General features: G+C 45.7%; 2 protein-coding genes across 4 annotated transcripts in view; one reads left to right on the top strand and one right to left on the bottom strand.

Moving 5' to 3' along the window:
* TRAPPC12 (trafficking protein particle complex subunit 12) overlaps positions 1–9,895 on the bottom strand; it is a 62,499-nt gene extending 52,604 nt beyond the window's left edge. Inside the window, exons 1-2 of the mRNA XM_082851524.1 lie at positions 9,816–9,895; positions 820–2,037 (exon numbers count right to left, since the gene is read on the bottom strand). Coding sequence (XP_082707650.1) covers positions 820–2,031 — 1,212 coding nt within the window. The 5' untranslated portion in view covers positions 2,032–2,037; positions 9,816–9,895. The remainder of the gene's footprint in view (positions 1–819; positions 2,038–9,815) is intronic.
* Positions 9,896–13,670: 3,775 nt separating this feature from the next.
* Positions 13,671–16,199, top strand: part of EIPR1 (EARP complex and GARP complex interacting protein 1) — an 88,057-nt gene continuing 85,528 nt past the window's right edge. For 2 of the 3 annotated variants that reach the window (XM_082851467.1, XM_082851469.1), the window contains exon 1: positions 13,671–13,794. In XM_082851467.1, coding sequence (XP_082707593.1) covers positions 13,753–13,794 — 42 coding nt within the window. In that variant the 5' untranslated portion in view covers positions 13,671–13,752. The remainder of the gene's footprint in view (positions 13,795–16,199) is intronic. The other variant, XM_082851468.1, reaches the window with a different exon arrangement.

Here is a 16,199-nt window from a genome sequence, read left to right as displayed (position 1 = left end):
ATGGGCAGCCCAAAAGCTGGGTATTTGTACATCAGTGAGATTATTTCCTTACAAATAATTCCTAAGGGTGGGATTTCTGGGTCAAAGGATATGCGCGTTTGGACGTGCGTTTTACAACTTTACTTAAGAAAGTTTGTACCAAATTATCAGTCCCACCAGGGCTGCTTAAGCAGGCTATTTTCTCACATTCTAACAAACATGGAATAATTATAAATAACTTAGACAACAGAAAATGAAAATAACTTTATCACCTTTGATTACTGGTAAGATTGAACTTTTTAATATTGCTATTTACTGTATGTAATATTTATATATTTTTATGATTTATTATTTTGAGGGGCCATCCGTATTTTTTTTTTTTTTACCAAATCTATAAGAACTCTTTCTACATCAAGCACATTATATGTACTGCAGATATAGTTTTCCATATCTAAAAAGAGGAACGGGGATTTATCATTTACTAGAGCTCAGATGTCATAAATAAACTGATCACGCAAAGTTCAGAACTACTTCAGAGAACTGTTACGCAAATACCTTGTTAGTACTTATTTCTAAGACTCTGATTAGTACCTAAACCACATTATATCAGAGAAATCAGCAGGGTTCCAAATTACCTAGTGACATCATAAAGATTCCCGCAATCAGAATCTTTGGAACTGCTGAAAAATAAGGGTTTTTCAATCCTTGAAAGGTTTTTTACACATGGATATACATGAAACACAAACAGATGAAAAGCAATGAGCTGTGGACACAGAATCACCAGTTCTGCTGAGAAGCACCCAGCAGCCCACATTCGCTCTAAAGCCCCTGTGCTCTCACCTGGATGTTGTCGAACTTGAGGCCCGGCATGGTGAGGTCCTCCTTGCCCACGAACACCGTGCTGCACTGCTGGGTGGTGACTGAAATCAGCACGCTCCTGGTCGCCTCCCCGGGAATCCAGGCGTCGTTTCTCCGGTCCATCTCGCTCATGCTCAGGGCGGTGGCAAAGGGGTCCTCGCTCCCGGCAAACACAGCCTGGATCTGTGAAAACGGTTTTGGAGACTGAGGAATTTCCAGAGAAGCTGTGGAAACACCTGACTCTGATCTTTCCGTCCCTGGGGAGTAAGAAGGGTCAGCAGAACCCAGGGAGTCTTCCCCCACTGGGGTAGCGGCGAGTGAAGACAAGCTTTCAGGAATCGAAGGGCTGGCATTGGGATTACTGACGGAGATGAAGGTGGAGGTTGTGAAGGAATCAAAGAAGTCCGAGGCCAAGGAGTTAGTGCTGGTTGTATCGCCAAAAAATTTGCTCAGGCTAGGGCTCGGCTGGACCACCTGAGGAGGGGTCCTGGCGGCCGCTTCGCTCACGCCGCTGAAACTGGGTGATTTCACCATCTGGGACTCGAAGCCATCGCGCAGGACCTGGGGCTGGGAGCCGGCGGGCGGCGGCTGGCTGAAGATGGTGCACATGGGCACCAGCTCGTCTTTGGGGGACGGCTGCTGGGGGGACAGTCCTGATGCCGGCCCCGCTGCGGGCGCCCTCACGTCCCCTGGGCCCAAGTCCTCTGCACCCTCATGCTCAAAGGTGGGCAGGTCTTTCACCTCCTCTTGCTCTGGGTCTTCCTTCAATGATGCTCTGCTGTCGGGGGTCATGTCCGAGACGTCTTTAGGTGTGTCCTCTCCCTCACTTTCACCATCATCACTCAGAGCGTCCAGCGCTTCTTCATCTACGACGTTTTCCCGTCTGTGATCTGCGCCGCCTTCTGCAGTCTCCACGACATCCTGCAAACAACCCAGGTCCCCCGCGCCATCCTCGCTGTTGTTCGGGGAATCAGAGATGAGGACGCTCTCCATCATGGGCTCGTCGAGCTTGTCCACTAAGTTATTCGAGTCTTCTGACCCAAACTCGTCTCCACCGAGATCAATAGTTTCCTCATGATAGAGGAGCTGCCGTTGGTCTTCCTGGGGCCCTTGCGGAGCCATGCTCTGGGCTGGCCCCTCGGCTGGGCCACTCTGCTCGGGCGCCTGCTGCTCGGCACCTCTAGCACTCTCCATGGTCACCTGAAACAAACACACATCAACTCATCAGCTTATATCTCAGTTACTATTACGATGATTTTATCTTACTGAAATTGTTTTTGAATTTATAAAAATGGTGAGTTCGTGTCCTTGTAATGGTGGATACACATCATTATATACATTTGTTCAAATGCATAGAATGTACCACACCAAGAGAGAGACAACGTAGACTGTGGACTTTGGGTGATTATGATGTGTCAACACAGGCCCATCAGTTGTAACCAGCGCACCATCTGGCGGGGATGTGGATAACGCGGGAGGCTCTGCCTGTGTCGGGGCAGCAGGGAGATGAGAAGGCTTTGCACCTTCCTCTCAATTTTGCAGGGAATCTAAAACTGCTTTAAAAAATAAAAGTCGGCTAAAAATGTTTATCAGTTTATCAGCTATATATTCAAATGGTTTAAAATTCAATAGCCTCCATTTCTCCAGCCATTTATTTATTTTTGTGGTAAAAGACACATCATATAAAATCTACCACCGCAATCACTGCTAAGTGTATAGTTCAGTGGCATTGAGTACATTCAGTTTGTTGTGCGACCATCACCACCACCCATCTCCAGACCTCTTCTCATCCTGCAAAACTGAAATAAATAATACAATAAACACTAACTCCCCATCTCCTGCTCCCCCAGCCCCTAGCAACCACCATTCTCTTGTATGTCTCTATGAATCTGACTACACTGGGAGGGACCCTAAATATGGTATTTGTCCTTTTGTGTTTGGCTTATTTCACTGAGCACAATGTCCTCAAGTTCACCCATGTTATTGCATATGTCGGAATTTCCTTATTTTTAAAAAACGATTTATTATTATTTTTTATTTATTTTCTGCTGTGTCAGGTCTTAGTTGCGGCGTGCAGGCTCTTCACTGCGGCGCGCGGGCTTCTCTCTAGTTGTGGCGTGTGGGTTTTCTCTCTCTAGTTGTGGCGTGCAGGCTCCAGGGCGCGTGGGCTCTGTAGTTGTGGCACGCGGGCTCTAGTTGAGGTGCGTGAGCTCAGTAGTTGCGGCGCGCAGGCTTAGTTGCCCCACAGCATGTGGGATCTCAGTTCCCTGACCAGGGACCAAACCTACGTCCCCTGCATTGTAAGGTGGATTCTTTACCACTGGACCACCAGGGAAGTCCCAGAATTTCCTTATTTTTGAGGCCGAGTTAATATCCCATTGTATGTACATACCATGTTTATCCATTTATCTGTTGATGAACACTTAGATTACTTCCATCTTTTGACTAGTATGAATACTGCTGCTGTGAACATGGGTGTACAAGTATCTCTTCGAGACCCTGCTTTCCACTCTTTCGGGTAAAAACCCAGAAGTGGGATTCCTGGATCATTCATGTGGCAGTTCTATTTTTAATCTTGTGAAGAACTACCCAAACTATCTTCCATTAGTTACACCATTTTACATCCCCACCAAGAGTGCACAACGGTTCCCATTTCTCCACATCCTCACTAGCACTAGCTAATTTTCTGTCTTTTTGACAGTAGTCATCCTAACGGGTGTGAGGTCTCAGCCTTTTAAACCCTACTCATTCTTTAAGACGCAGCTGAAGTTCCGCCTCTCCCCTCAAGCCTTCCCAAGACAAGACTACTTCAGCCTATAGTAACAACATATACAAAAATAAACTCAAAGTAGATTAAAGACCTAAATGTAAGAGTGGATACTATAAAACTCCTAGAGAAACACACAGGCAGAACACTATTTGACATAAACCGCAGCAATATTTTGGATCTGTCTTGTAAGGCAAAGGAAAAAAAAGCAAAAATAAACAAATAACTAAACTTAAAAGTTTTTGCACAGCAAAGGAAACCTTGACAAAAGGAAAAGACAACCAACTGAATGGGAGAAAATATTTGCAAATGATGTGACTGATAAGGGATTAATATCCAACATATATAAACAGTTCATACAACTCAACATCAAAAAATCAAACAACCCAATTGAAAAATGGGCAGAAGAACCAAACAGACATTTTTCCAAAGAGGAAATGCAGATGGCCAACAGGCACATGAAAAGATGCTCAACATCACTAATCATCAATGTAAATCGGAACCACAGTGAGATACCACCTTACACCTGTCAGAATGGCTATCATCAAAAAGAACACAAAAAATGTTGGCAAGGGTGTGGAGAAAAGGGAACCCTCCTGCACTGTTGGTGGGAATGTAAGTTGGTGCAGCCACTGTGGAGAACAGTATGGAGGTTTCACAAAAAATTAAAAATGGAACTACCATATGAGCCAGCAATTCCACTCCTGGGTATATATTCAAAAAAAGAAAAAACACTAATTCAAAAAGATACACGTACCCCAATGTTCATAGCAGCATTATTTACAATTGCTAAGATATGGAAGCAGCCTAAGTGTCCTTCAACAGATGAATGGATAAAGACGATGTGGTATGTATGTATGTGTGTATATACATACACACACACACACACACACACACGTGTACACACAATGGAATACTACTCAGCCATAAAAAAGAACAAAAATTTTCTATTTGAAACAACATGGATGGACTTGGAGGGCATTATGCCAAGTGGAATAAGTCAGAGAATGGCAAATACTGTATGATGTCACTTATTTGTTGAATCTAAAAAATACAACAAACAAGTGAATATAACAAAAAAAGAAGAGACTCATAGGTACAGAGAACAAACTAGTGGCTACCAGCAGGGAGCGGGAGAGGCAATACAGAGGTGGGGGAGTGAGAGGTACAAACCACTGGCTATGAGACAGGCTACAAGGATGTATTGCATGACACGAGGAATATACCCAATATTTTGTAATAACTGTAAATGGACTGTAACCTTTAAAAATTGTACCAAAAGAGAAAAAAACAAAAAAAAGTAACTATACTCAGCTGGTCTCTAGATAAGATTACTTTTTTCTCTGTCAACACTTTCATCACAGTATTCCAAATTAGCTCTCTTTCCCTTTTATAGCCTGGACCACCCTGAGATCCAAAAGCAAGATTACTTTAAAGTAGGTTCAAAGTTAAACATTTTGGAGAAGTTTCTTGACCAGCATAGTCAGTTACTAACTCCCCATTTACTACATATTCACTTAATAATTATTAGCTATAAATAAGTCAAAAATACAATGAAAAGGAACGAAAGCCCCTTTACTTGTAATGTTTCACAGCTCCAATGGGAGGCTGCCTCAGGAACATCAGAGTGGACGAACCCCAACGTGTAAGGCTCTTCCCTGATCCTCCCCAGGCAGGACACGAAGACTAAGCATGAAGACCACGGAACGGCAATGACTTTGTTTAACCTTTGCAACAGCCAGACGAGACAGGCATCGGCTGCCCCAAAATACAGATGAGGACACTAAGAACCAGAGAAGTGATGGGACTCATCTGACCAGGAATGGAAGCAGGGCCCCTGACTAAGCCCCTGAGGACTCAAGTACCCCGCGCCCACACAGTGCCCGGGACCCGGGAGATGCCAGGAACTACTGCTGGTTAACCGGGCCCTTCTCGGAATAAAAACAGTGCAGATGATAATGCCAGATGCCCCGTTACTACGTTAACGGACACCTGTGAAAAACTGTATGATATAAGGTCCAATACATACAATTACAGGAGAAGGTGAAGAATATCAAAACTGGCAAAATCACACAGATACTTTCTTTATATGCAGGGAAAAGTGGAGAAAAGTCTACTCTTAAAGTAAGCAGAAGTCACTGCCAGGTTAATTGGTGTGTATTACAAGATACAGAGAAAGACAGACTAAAATGGGGGAACCTAGGAAAGACTGTGCACAGATGACCTTGAGCTGCTTCTCACCAGGCAACGCAATAAGAGAAGACTCATCACTATCGAGACCCATTCATTATGCGGACTGGATCATTACAGCAAGAAACAACTGCTTAAGCAATAATTAAAGAAACCCAGATTGAAACTATGATTTTAAAAAATGTGACCTGTGAAATAGGCAAAGATTTTTAGAAGTGACAGTTCTGGGGAATTTTAGGGAAACTTACTTATTGGCAAGGGGAATGCAACCTTTCTGAAGAACAGCTTGGCAAGGAATAAAACTCTGACAAGCAATTCTGCGTTTAGCAACTCACCCAAAATTCTTGTTTTTAAAGAAATCATCTTCTGAAAGGAAGAAAGCTAAGAGGAACGCTCTTTCAAGTCAATGCTTAAGTCTGTAACTATGTTTTGATTCTCTCCAGTAACCTTGCTTCTAATCCAATCTAATTTAGAAAATCAATGTCACCTGTTTCCTAGTGACACTGTTTACACAGATGTCACCCAGCCCAGAGTAAAAATTAAATTGTTTACCTTAATTTCTGAATGGAAACTACACATTTATCAGAAGCATCGCCAAAGGACTGGGCTGAGACACCCTGCAAGTCAGGGATCATAGCTCGCCGAGCGCCACTGTGTCTCAGACACCAGCTACGTTAAGGCTACATTACTGGCTCTCAAGGAGATGACAGAGAGGAAACTAAGTAACTGTGACACAGGCCGCCCGGCCCCAGGAAAGAGGGCTGCCTATGGAACGGGCCAGCGGTGGGGGCTCCGTCTCGGCTTTCTGACCCCTTTCACTGGGATACCTGAGAAGGTTCTTGCTCCTTTCCCTGACTCTTCTGAAGGCCCCTTTTCTATAAACAACTTCTATTAAACGGAGTGGATACAATGTTTATAACACCTACTTCCCCTCCTTTTCTGGGCTAATATTCTGAGGTTTGTCACACCCTTGTTTTTCCTTAATTTTCCACATTTGTTTCCTCAGACGTGTTAGATTTCTCAGTTTTTTCCTTCGTTTCCCCTCCCCACTTTTAACCTGAGACCCAACCCTGTAAGTGGCGTGAAGCTGTGAGTCACTCATCTTTGCTGACGATGCTCTACTGCGTGACGGTTCCACAGCCTAATATCTATTCTTCTGTTGATGGATATTTGAGGTGTTAGGTTTGTGAATCTACAGACAGTGCTGTTATGAATATTCTTGTACATGTCTCCTGCTGTACATGTGAAAACTCCTTCATGACATTATTAAAAGTTAAGCGTGTGCGGTGGGTCATTCATGGAGAATACACCTCTTTATCAGATAACGCCAAATTGCTTTACTAAGTGGTTGTACCAATTTACACACTTAGTAGCGGTGTGTAAATAGTCTTCTTGTTCAACACATTCACCTACACTTGATATTGTCAGACTTCATAATATCAAGATGATATTAAAAATTCCTACAAATCAATAGGATTACAGACGATCCAACAGAAAAATATTTTGCACAAAGATTTGAACAAGGTGAAAGGGATACACATTTCACAAGCATGTGTCCTGTGGCTTCAACAGCCATACAACTTGATTTTTCTAGAATGATTCCACTTTACACTCATGGTTGCAGTAAAATTAAGCACCTCTTTTCACTCTCAAGAGTCCTGGTTGAGACAAAAATGGTCCCACTACTTATGTATCACGGAGGAACTCCTGCACATGGGCACCAAAAGTTATGACCATGAACGTCACAAACAGAAAATAGAAACAAAATGCCGCCCCCTTTTCAAAGCCCCCAAAATAAAAAATCTGGAAAGAACCACTGCCCATAGGCACCATAATAAATAAACAGCAGTATTTTCAAAAATGGAATACTAAACAGCAGTGAAAACGAATGAGCCATCCTGCAGTGAATGCAACAATGTTTGAATCTCACACATCTGATTCTGCACCCAGAACCAGTAGAAAAATAAACAGTATGATTTTCCATATAAAGTTCAAAACATGAAAATGAAACAATATACTATTTTAGGAATACGAACACAAAAACAAGGTGATAATAACACCCAATTCGGTTGGGGAGGAGCTTGGAAGTGACAGCAAGGGGAGGTTTGATGGGGGAGGGACCCATGAGAGTCTAAGCCGCTGGCAGCACTAGTGACAGAAGACGGCGTCGGGTCTGCACTTGAACTTTGTGTTTTCCATGTATGTTACATGCAGTCTTTACATTTCATAATCTAAAAATGGAAAAGCATATGAATCTGTTCTTGATTTGCATGTGATATAAATCTTTGCTTCTCTTACTACTGATTTAATGAATTTTATGAAATCATAGACATGGTTTTAAGCCTATGTCAGCACCAAAATGCTAGCAAAGAAATCGGATTTTCTCTTTGTCCAGTTGAGTTCTTTGCACAATGAGCGTAATTAATGCCTTAAAATATTTTTAAAGTACTAACTTTAAGTGATTTAAATTCACTAAGAATAATGAAAACTACTGCTGTTCAGGCTCCCTTTCTGGACATAAGACTCTGCAATTACAAATCTTTTACCAGATTGCAATAATGTAAACCGTATTTCCATGAAAGAACTATGCCATGAGGTAGGAATCTAATTAGCACATATTTATAAAAGCCCCACGTAAAGAACACCCACCACAGATCAAGCATTTTACATGAGTTACCATAGTTAATCCTTAGGATCAACTCACAAAGTATTAGCCCCATCATACAGCAGAGAAAGTCAAGGGATTTGCCCAAAGCCACAGTACCAATACTTGATGCTGACAGGATTCCAACAGTTTTTCTGCCTCTGCTCTCCTTGTAAGGCTCCTAGACAGGTCGTGACCGAGAGCCGCAGGCGGAGGCACAAAGCGCTCTGAGTAACTGCTTGAGTCTTAGCTTCAGTGATAAATAAGGTGACCTTTGAAAATGATTTAGTCCTTTAGCCTCGGCTTCCTCATCTGTAAACTGGGATAATGAAGATTAAATAGCAACGGATGCACAGGAACTTTTTAAACTGTGATGAGCTGCACATAAACATAGTAATTACAAGTTTAATGACGAAGCAGCGTGGTAACACAGTCTTGGAACGGTGAAGATCCTGTCTGAAATCACAGGATGTGCGGACTGGTGAATTTTATCCTATTTGAAGTCCTCAATCCCTTCTCCCAGCCCATCACACAGGGGCCCTAACTCGCTGTATGCCATCCAGTACAACCTTCTGAATTGACGAAAAGAAACAAGAAGTATTTAAATATAGTGTTTTCCAGTAGCTATAAAGAGATACGGCAGGTCCAAGGAAATGTTTCATTGGGGTCAAACTCTTTTGTGGATGAGGGTGAGGAAAACAGGCATATTTTAAAGCACATCTTTGAGCCTTATGCTCTTTTACAATAAAAGTGTTTTCATATCTTCCCAGTATATGCACTCTTGTGAGTCAGCTCTGTCCTGGATGCTGTCCTGGAAGGAATCAGCCAACATTTACAAGACTTACATGCTTTTACACAAACCACCGCATTTTGCCCGCACAATACTGAGTCTGGTCGGGCGAGTCACTGTGAACGTTCACCTGCCGGAGAGTAAACCAGGACTAAGAAGTCACTGAGGGCCGCGGCTGGGACCTGGGCCGCAGACCCCTCCCCAGCTTTCGGTGCCAAGCATTGGGGGCTGCTCCGGGGGTGTGCAGCCAACGGCCGCCCCCGGAAGGGAAGGCCCGCGCTGCGGACCCGGCAGGACCAGCTTGGGCTTGGCGGGAGGACGGACAGAGACGAGACCCCGGGGAGGAAACACCCTCGGAGAGGAGAGACCCTCCGGGGAGGAAACCCCGGGGAAAAGAACTCCCGGGAAGAGAACCCTAGGGAGGAGACACGCCCGGAGAGGAGAGACCCGGGGAGAAGAACCTCGGGGAGGACACCCCGGGGAGGAGACCCGGAGAGAAGACCCCCGGCGGACTGTGTCTGAGGGCCGGCGGGGCTGCGGTTAGGGACAGCACGACCCCCTCCCTACAGCCCGGGCCCTGTCCTCACCTGCCACCGGCCCCCTGGGGTTGGAGAAAGGGTCACCTACAGCCGTAACCCAGGGTGCAAGGAGAAGGGTAGAGGAAGCCGGGAAGGAGTGACTGGAATCGGCGCCTCCTGCAGCTTCTGCGCCTGCGCGCGCCTGCTCCCGCGCATGCCCAGTGCAGGAGCCAAGCGCCCGGCGCGTTTCCGGTTCACGCATTGGTGGGCGGGGCGTGGGCCCCAAGGTGGGGATCGGGGGCGGGGAATACGCGGGGGGAGTTCAACCCTCCCCTGGGACTGGGGAGGGAAATCGTTGTGACCCTCAGAGGCGACAAACAAACCTGTGGCAGAGGGACAGCTGGAAGGGAGATGGTTAAGCTCTTTATTTTCCTGGCCAAAGCACCCTAGGAACATTTATTTTCAGGGATTTGTCTTTGTGCCTATATGTTTTTTCAACTTTTCCTGCCATGCATCTGTACTACTGTGTAACCACATTAACGATAAAAATGGTAATAATAATACGAATAATAGCTGGGTGGATTTAATCCAACAGTATGAAGATCCTGCATTCCTTAGCGCCGCAACTTAATCTTAGGCAAACGGTGCCGGTGAATAGGATGCCCACGTCTGTGCCTCTGCTTCCTTGATTTCTGGTGTAACCACCCAGATCTCTTCGTTCATCCAAGGATTCCTATCCAGCTTAAGTACCAGGCACAGCGCTAGGCGCTGGAGCACAACTAAGCCAAACCAGACCCAGCCAATTCTTTATTCTTTTCAATGATTTAAAATATTTTATTTTTGACAAATAAAAATCGTATATATTTAAGGGGTACAACATGATGTTTTGATATCTAACCTAAGTGTCCATCATCGGATGAATGGATAAAGAAGATGTGGCACATAAAAAGAAACGAAATTGAGTTATTTGTAGTGAGGTGGATGGACCTAGAGTCTGTCATACAGAGTGAACTCAGAAAGAGAAAGACAAATACCGTATGCTAAAACATATATATGGAATCTAAGAAAAAAAATGTCATGAACCTAGGGATAAGACAGGAATAAAGACACAGACCTACTAGAGAATGGACTTGAGGATATGGTGAGGGGGAAGGGTAAGCTGTGACAAAGTGAGAGAGTGGCATGGACATATATACACTACCAAACATAAAATAGATAGCTAGTGGGAAGCAGCCGCATAGCACAGGGAGATCAGCTCGGTGCTTTGTGACCACCTAGAGGGGTGGGATAGGGAGGGTGGGAGGGAGGGAGATGCAAGAGGGAAGAGATACGGGAACATATGTATATGTATAACTGATTCCCTTTGTTATAAAGCAGAAACTAACGCACCATTGTAAAGCAATTATACTCCAATAAAGATGTAAAAAAAATTTTATTTTTGACAAATAAAAATCGTATATATTTAAGGTGTACAATGTGATGTTTTGATATATCTATACATTGTGAGATGATGACCACAATGGAACTAATGAACTTATTCATCACCTCACTTATTTCCCATTTTCTGTGTTTGTGGTGAAAACACTTGAAATCTACTCTCCACAAATTTCAATTATAGTATATATTTTTAAATTGGAGTATAATTGCTTTACAATGTTGTTAGTTTCTGCTGTACAACAAAGTGAGTCAGCTGTATGTATACATATATCCCCTCCCTCTTGGACCTCCCACCATCCCACCCATCTAAGTCATCACAGAGCACCGGGCTGAGCTTCCTGTGCCTTATAGCATGTTCCCACTAGCTATCAAGTATAGGATACATTATTATTAACTATCTCTCCAGAACTTATTCATCTTATAATTGAAAGTTTGTACTTTTTGATCAATATCTCCCTTTTCTCCCACCCCTCAGCCTCTGGTAACCGCCATTCTACTCTCTGTTACAAAGATTTCAACTTTCTCTTTTAGATTCCACATGTATGTGGAATCATACTGTATTTGTCTTTCTGTATCTGGCTTATTTCATTTAGCACAATGTCCTCTAGGTTCATTCATGTTGTCACAAACGACAGGACCTCCTTCATTTTAAGGTTGAATAATATTTCATTATATATATGAAAAAGCATGTTAAAAAACATTGACCAGCTTAAACTGCTTATTCTCCTTAAATTGATTAATCAAACCTTGAGTTATTTTACAGACAGCACTGCACGTGTCTCCAGGATGACCCCCAAAGAATCTTCAGTCTACAGAACTCAAATAGAAATGTCACTGGAGCCCTTTATGAGGCAAGAAATCTTTCAATAAGGAAAATCTGGCTTCCAGCAGCACCGGTAGTTTATATGGACTGATTTGAGGCTAACCAATCAGCTTTCAAGTTTGAAATTTCCCTAACCCCTTAAATTTCACCCTGAACCTTGGACTGGGGAGACTGATTTGAGACCTGTCTCCCATTTCCTTACTGGTCAACCTCACAATAAAGATCATTCTTTTCTCAAAAGCTGGTACCATAGTATTGTCTTCTATGGGCATAAGGCAGTGAGCCCTTGCTGAGTGTGTGCATACACACACACACACAAACTCACACACATTTAGGTTGTTTCCATGTCTCAGCTACTGCAAATAATCCTGCAGTGAACATGGAGTGCAGATATCTCTTCAAGATAGGGATTTCATTTTCTTCAGATCTCGAAAGTGGGATTGTGAGATCATATGGTAGCTCTATTTTTAATTTTTCGAGGCGTCTCCATACTGTTTACCATAGTCGATGTATCCTTTTACATTCTCATCAGCAGTGTACAAAGGTTCCCTTTTCTCCAATCCTGCCAACACTTAACTTTTAACTTTTTGGTGACAACCATTCTAACAGGTGTGAGGTGATAGCTCGTTGTGGTTCATTTGCATTTCCCTGATGATCAGTGATATCAAACATCTTTTCATATACCTATTCCAGACCTCGTTATTTGAAACAAAGATTAAGGGAAGAGGGAAAAGTTAAATGGTCACACAGATGGAGGAGAGGTGCATGGTCCTGGAAACCTCTGGGACCCAGGTTAGTGAAGGAGGTTCAGCTATGGGGATTTTGGGGCTCCATGCAATGTCGTTCCTGTCTGCCAAAGGCATTGCCTAATGTCAAGGCAGGCACTTTGGGAGTACTGCCTGAGCGGGGCAACCTCTCCAGCATGACAGTCCTTGGAGATCCAATGACCCCAGGATCTTCCCACCAGGCTCCCTACAGAGGCAAATGCTGCCAAACAATGCCAGTGGTTCGATGCCAGGCATCACCCCAGCCCTGGCAGTGCGATCCCTTGGCCACGCCACACACACCGCCTGGCGCCTGCAGATATGAACTAGCCCGGTCCCTGACTTTAAGGATCCTGGTCCCGGCCTACCTAAGTCTGACAGGCCAGACACATACCCTAGCCCCCCAACTTAACCCCTCTGTGCCCTCAACTGTCACTGAAATTTGTAGCGGCCTATCTGTAAAATGTAAGAATGATGCCTTAGCCGTAAGGCTGGAGCGAAGAACTTAACGACAGTGCCTACAAAGCCTGCGTCCCGGCACCCAGCCGTCCAACGACAGCGTCACAGCCTCAGGGAAGCCATTCCCTCTGGGGCGATGGGGCAGGGAGGGGCCCGAGCTGCAGACCGCCGGGCGGCCGTAACTGCGAGCCGGGCCGGGCCGGCTTCGCTCCGCCCCCGCCTCCCTGCGGGAGTCCCCAGGCCGGTTGTCCCCTCGCAGTCCCACTCTCCGGGGCCTGGGAGCTGAGAGCCCGGATGGGAGCCAAGTGGGCATGCGCACAAGCCCGGCGCTGCCGCCATTGGCCGCCGGCGAGAAGCGCATTGATGACTCATCAGGAAAACACCGGAAGTGAGCCCTACGGGAGCCGGGGTGGGCCAGAAAGCGTTCCGGTTTGGCGCCGCCGGGGCTGGAGGGAATGAATGGACGCTGAGGTGGGGCGCACCCGCTCCGGGGACCGGCCTTAGGCGAGTGAGCCGCCGCAGCATGGAGGACGACGCGCCGGTGATCTACGGCCTGGAGTTCCAGGTGGGTGACAGGAGAGCCCAGCGACGTCGGTGCAGCCGAGGTCACTGGGGATTCGGGGGCCAGAGGCCCTGGTCATCCAGGACGGGCCGGGGGCCTGCGTGACACACGGGGGGCGCAGCGGTTCTGCCCGCGACCCCCCGGCTTGGGAGCCCCCGCCGCCTCCCCTCAGCCCCGGGCGTTCCTTGTGGCCTAAGTCTCACCACTCACTTCGGTGTATTTGCTTGTGTACCTTTCCTCCAGCATTGGCGTTCCTGGAAGCAGGCACTCTATTTTTTTCTTTTTTATGTTAAAAGAAGTAGCTGATTTTTGCACTTGTTTACACAGCTCTGTGGGCCATGGCTTTCTTGAGTTTGAAGAACCATTACTACAGTAAACATAAAAGAACCGAAAGTTATAGTGGAGGTTTGGTTGTCAGTGATGTTTAAATCACTGTGGAGAACAGTTTACATAGAAGATGGGAATCTGATTATTGACCATTGACTGAAGGTAATGAGGCTTGGAGGGTAGAATGAGGCACCACTGTGCAAATAAGAGGCAGAAGACCAGCATAGAGGGGCCGTTAAAATGAGAAAATGCCAAGCACATCCGTGTTTCTGCAGCGTTTTGACTTGTGTTCACGATTTTAGCTCTTTTTCTTTTTGTGTATTTAAAATTTTTAAAACAAGTAATCCTTACGAGTTGTTTAAGCAGTCAGTGGAAAAATCAGCCAGCCCTAAGCACTCCCTTTCCATCTTCTCTGAGTTCTTGAGAACAACCACTTTCAACATTTTAAAAAGCGTTTCTTCTAGTCTTTACCTTCTTGCTTTTATCTCTCGATATAACCTGGCGACTGGATGGCGTGGCACGTGAGGATTTTGGGCCTTTTCTATGCTCTCCTGTCTTCCTTCAGACTCCCAATATAGTTAATTACAATCTTTTGCCAAATCTATACTCAGGTTTCTCGTTTTTCTAATTACATTGTTGACTGCTGATTCAAGTAGGGTTCCATGACTTGTTTAGCCAGCTTTTCAGGATTTTTGCGCAGAAAAAATTTGAATTTTAAGTCGAGTACCTTACCTTATCTTTGTGTGCGTGTCCTGGATTGCCTGGTTAGTGCCGTCCTTACTAGCTGTGCACCCGGTGCCGGTTTCTCCTCCCAGAGTTTCCCCTTCCTTGTCCTGCATCCCTTGGAGCCAAGTGCCCAAGTTCTTGTGTTTCTATTACCATAACATAGATGGTCTAGGGTGTGCTGTTCCTTTCATACTCGCTCTGCAAGATGATGACTGGAAATCTGTTTACACTATAAAGACAAGTAATACATCAAATCTTGGGTGAGTTTTAGGACCCTTTTTCTTAAAGGGTGGAAGATTATTTTAAAGGACGTACAGTAACTGTAATCAAATAGCCAGTGGATCTGCTGCTTCCAACCCAATGCACGAAGACACTGCATTTTAACAGTGCCAAATTGAAGCACAAAGCCATCTTATAGTTTCATTCTGTAGATTTGTTGTGTCTTCAGATATTGCATACATTATTCGTTGGGGTTTCTGTCTTTGCGTCCTTCCAGCATTGGGTCTGGTTTTCAGTTCCTCCAGCTGTGTCGACTCAGGTTCAGTTGTCTGGGGTTGTCTTGCCTTCCCTCTCTAGTCTTTTCTCGCTTGTGAAGAGGTGATTGCTCCATTGAGTTCTGTAGGTGAGTGTCCGTGTGTATAATCACGGGCTCTGGCTCTTCTGTGGCAGCATCCGCCTAATGCTTGCATCTTCTGACGCCTTTTCCCGTTGTCTCCTCCCCTCCCCCTCCCCCTCCCCATCCCTCCTCGCGGTGCCCTTGCAGGGCTCCCATGCTGGCCCCTAGATCATGTCCAGGGCTGAGCCCTCGCGTGCAGCAGCTCGCTGTAGGCTCTGTAGGTGGAGGTGGGCCAGGCCCCTGCCCGGGCCGACAGGAGTTCTTGCAGCTCAGGGCTTTGTTGAGTAAACCCTTTAGCTGGCATTTACCCCGAGGCCACGGCGTCTGGCAGAGTCCGGCTTCCCACTCCGTCCCACGGAGCCCCAGGCTGCTCCCGAGGAGATGCCAGTCCGTCCCCAGCCCTGCTCTTGTTTTTGTCCCGGCGTGTGCAGGGCACCTGTTTCTGCCACCCCCCCCGGGCGGTTCCTGGTGTTGTCCCCGCCTGTGTCTGGGTGTCGCGGCCAGCGTCCTCTGCGGCGTCTTCTCTCAGCTGGGGCCTTGGCCGCCTCGGAGGCTTTGTTCTCAGGCGCGTTTGGATTACAGATGTTTCCACATTTCACTGAAGACAGAGTTTGTGTCTGTGCTCTTCATTTTCCTTCCTGCTTTTGTATGATTTCCCAGAGTCTGAGAAGAGAGGAGAGAAGCCTTCGCCACTGTTTGAAAAGTGAGCTCCAGACTTGGCTGGGCGAGGTGTCTGGGG

This window comes from Leucopleurus acutus, assembly GCF_964270905.1.
Source record: "Leucopleurus acutus genome assembly, chromosome: 12".
NCBI lineage: Eukaryota > Metazoa > Chordata > Mammalia > Artiodactyla > Delphinidae > Leucopleurus > Leucopleurus acutus.
Note: the sequence above shows the minus strand (reverse complement) of the source record. Positions and strands in the feature narration are given on the sequence as shown.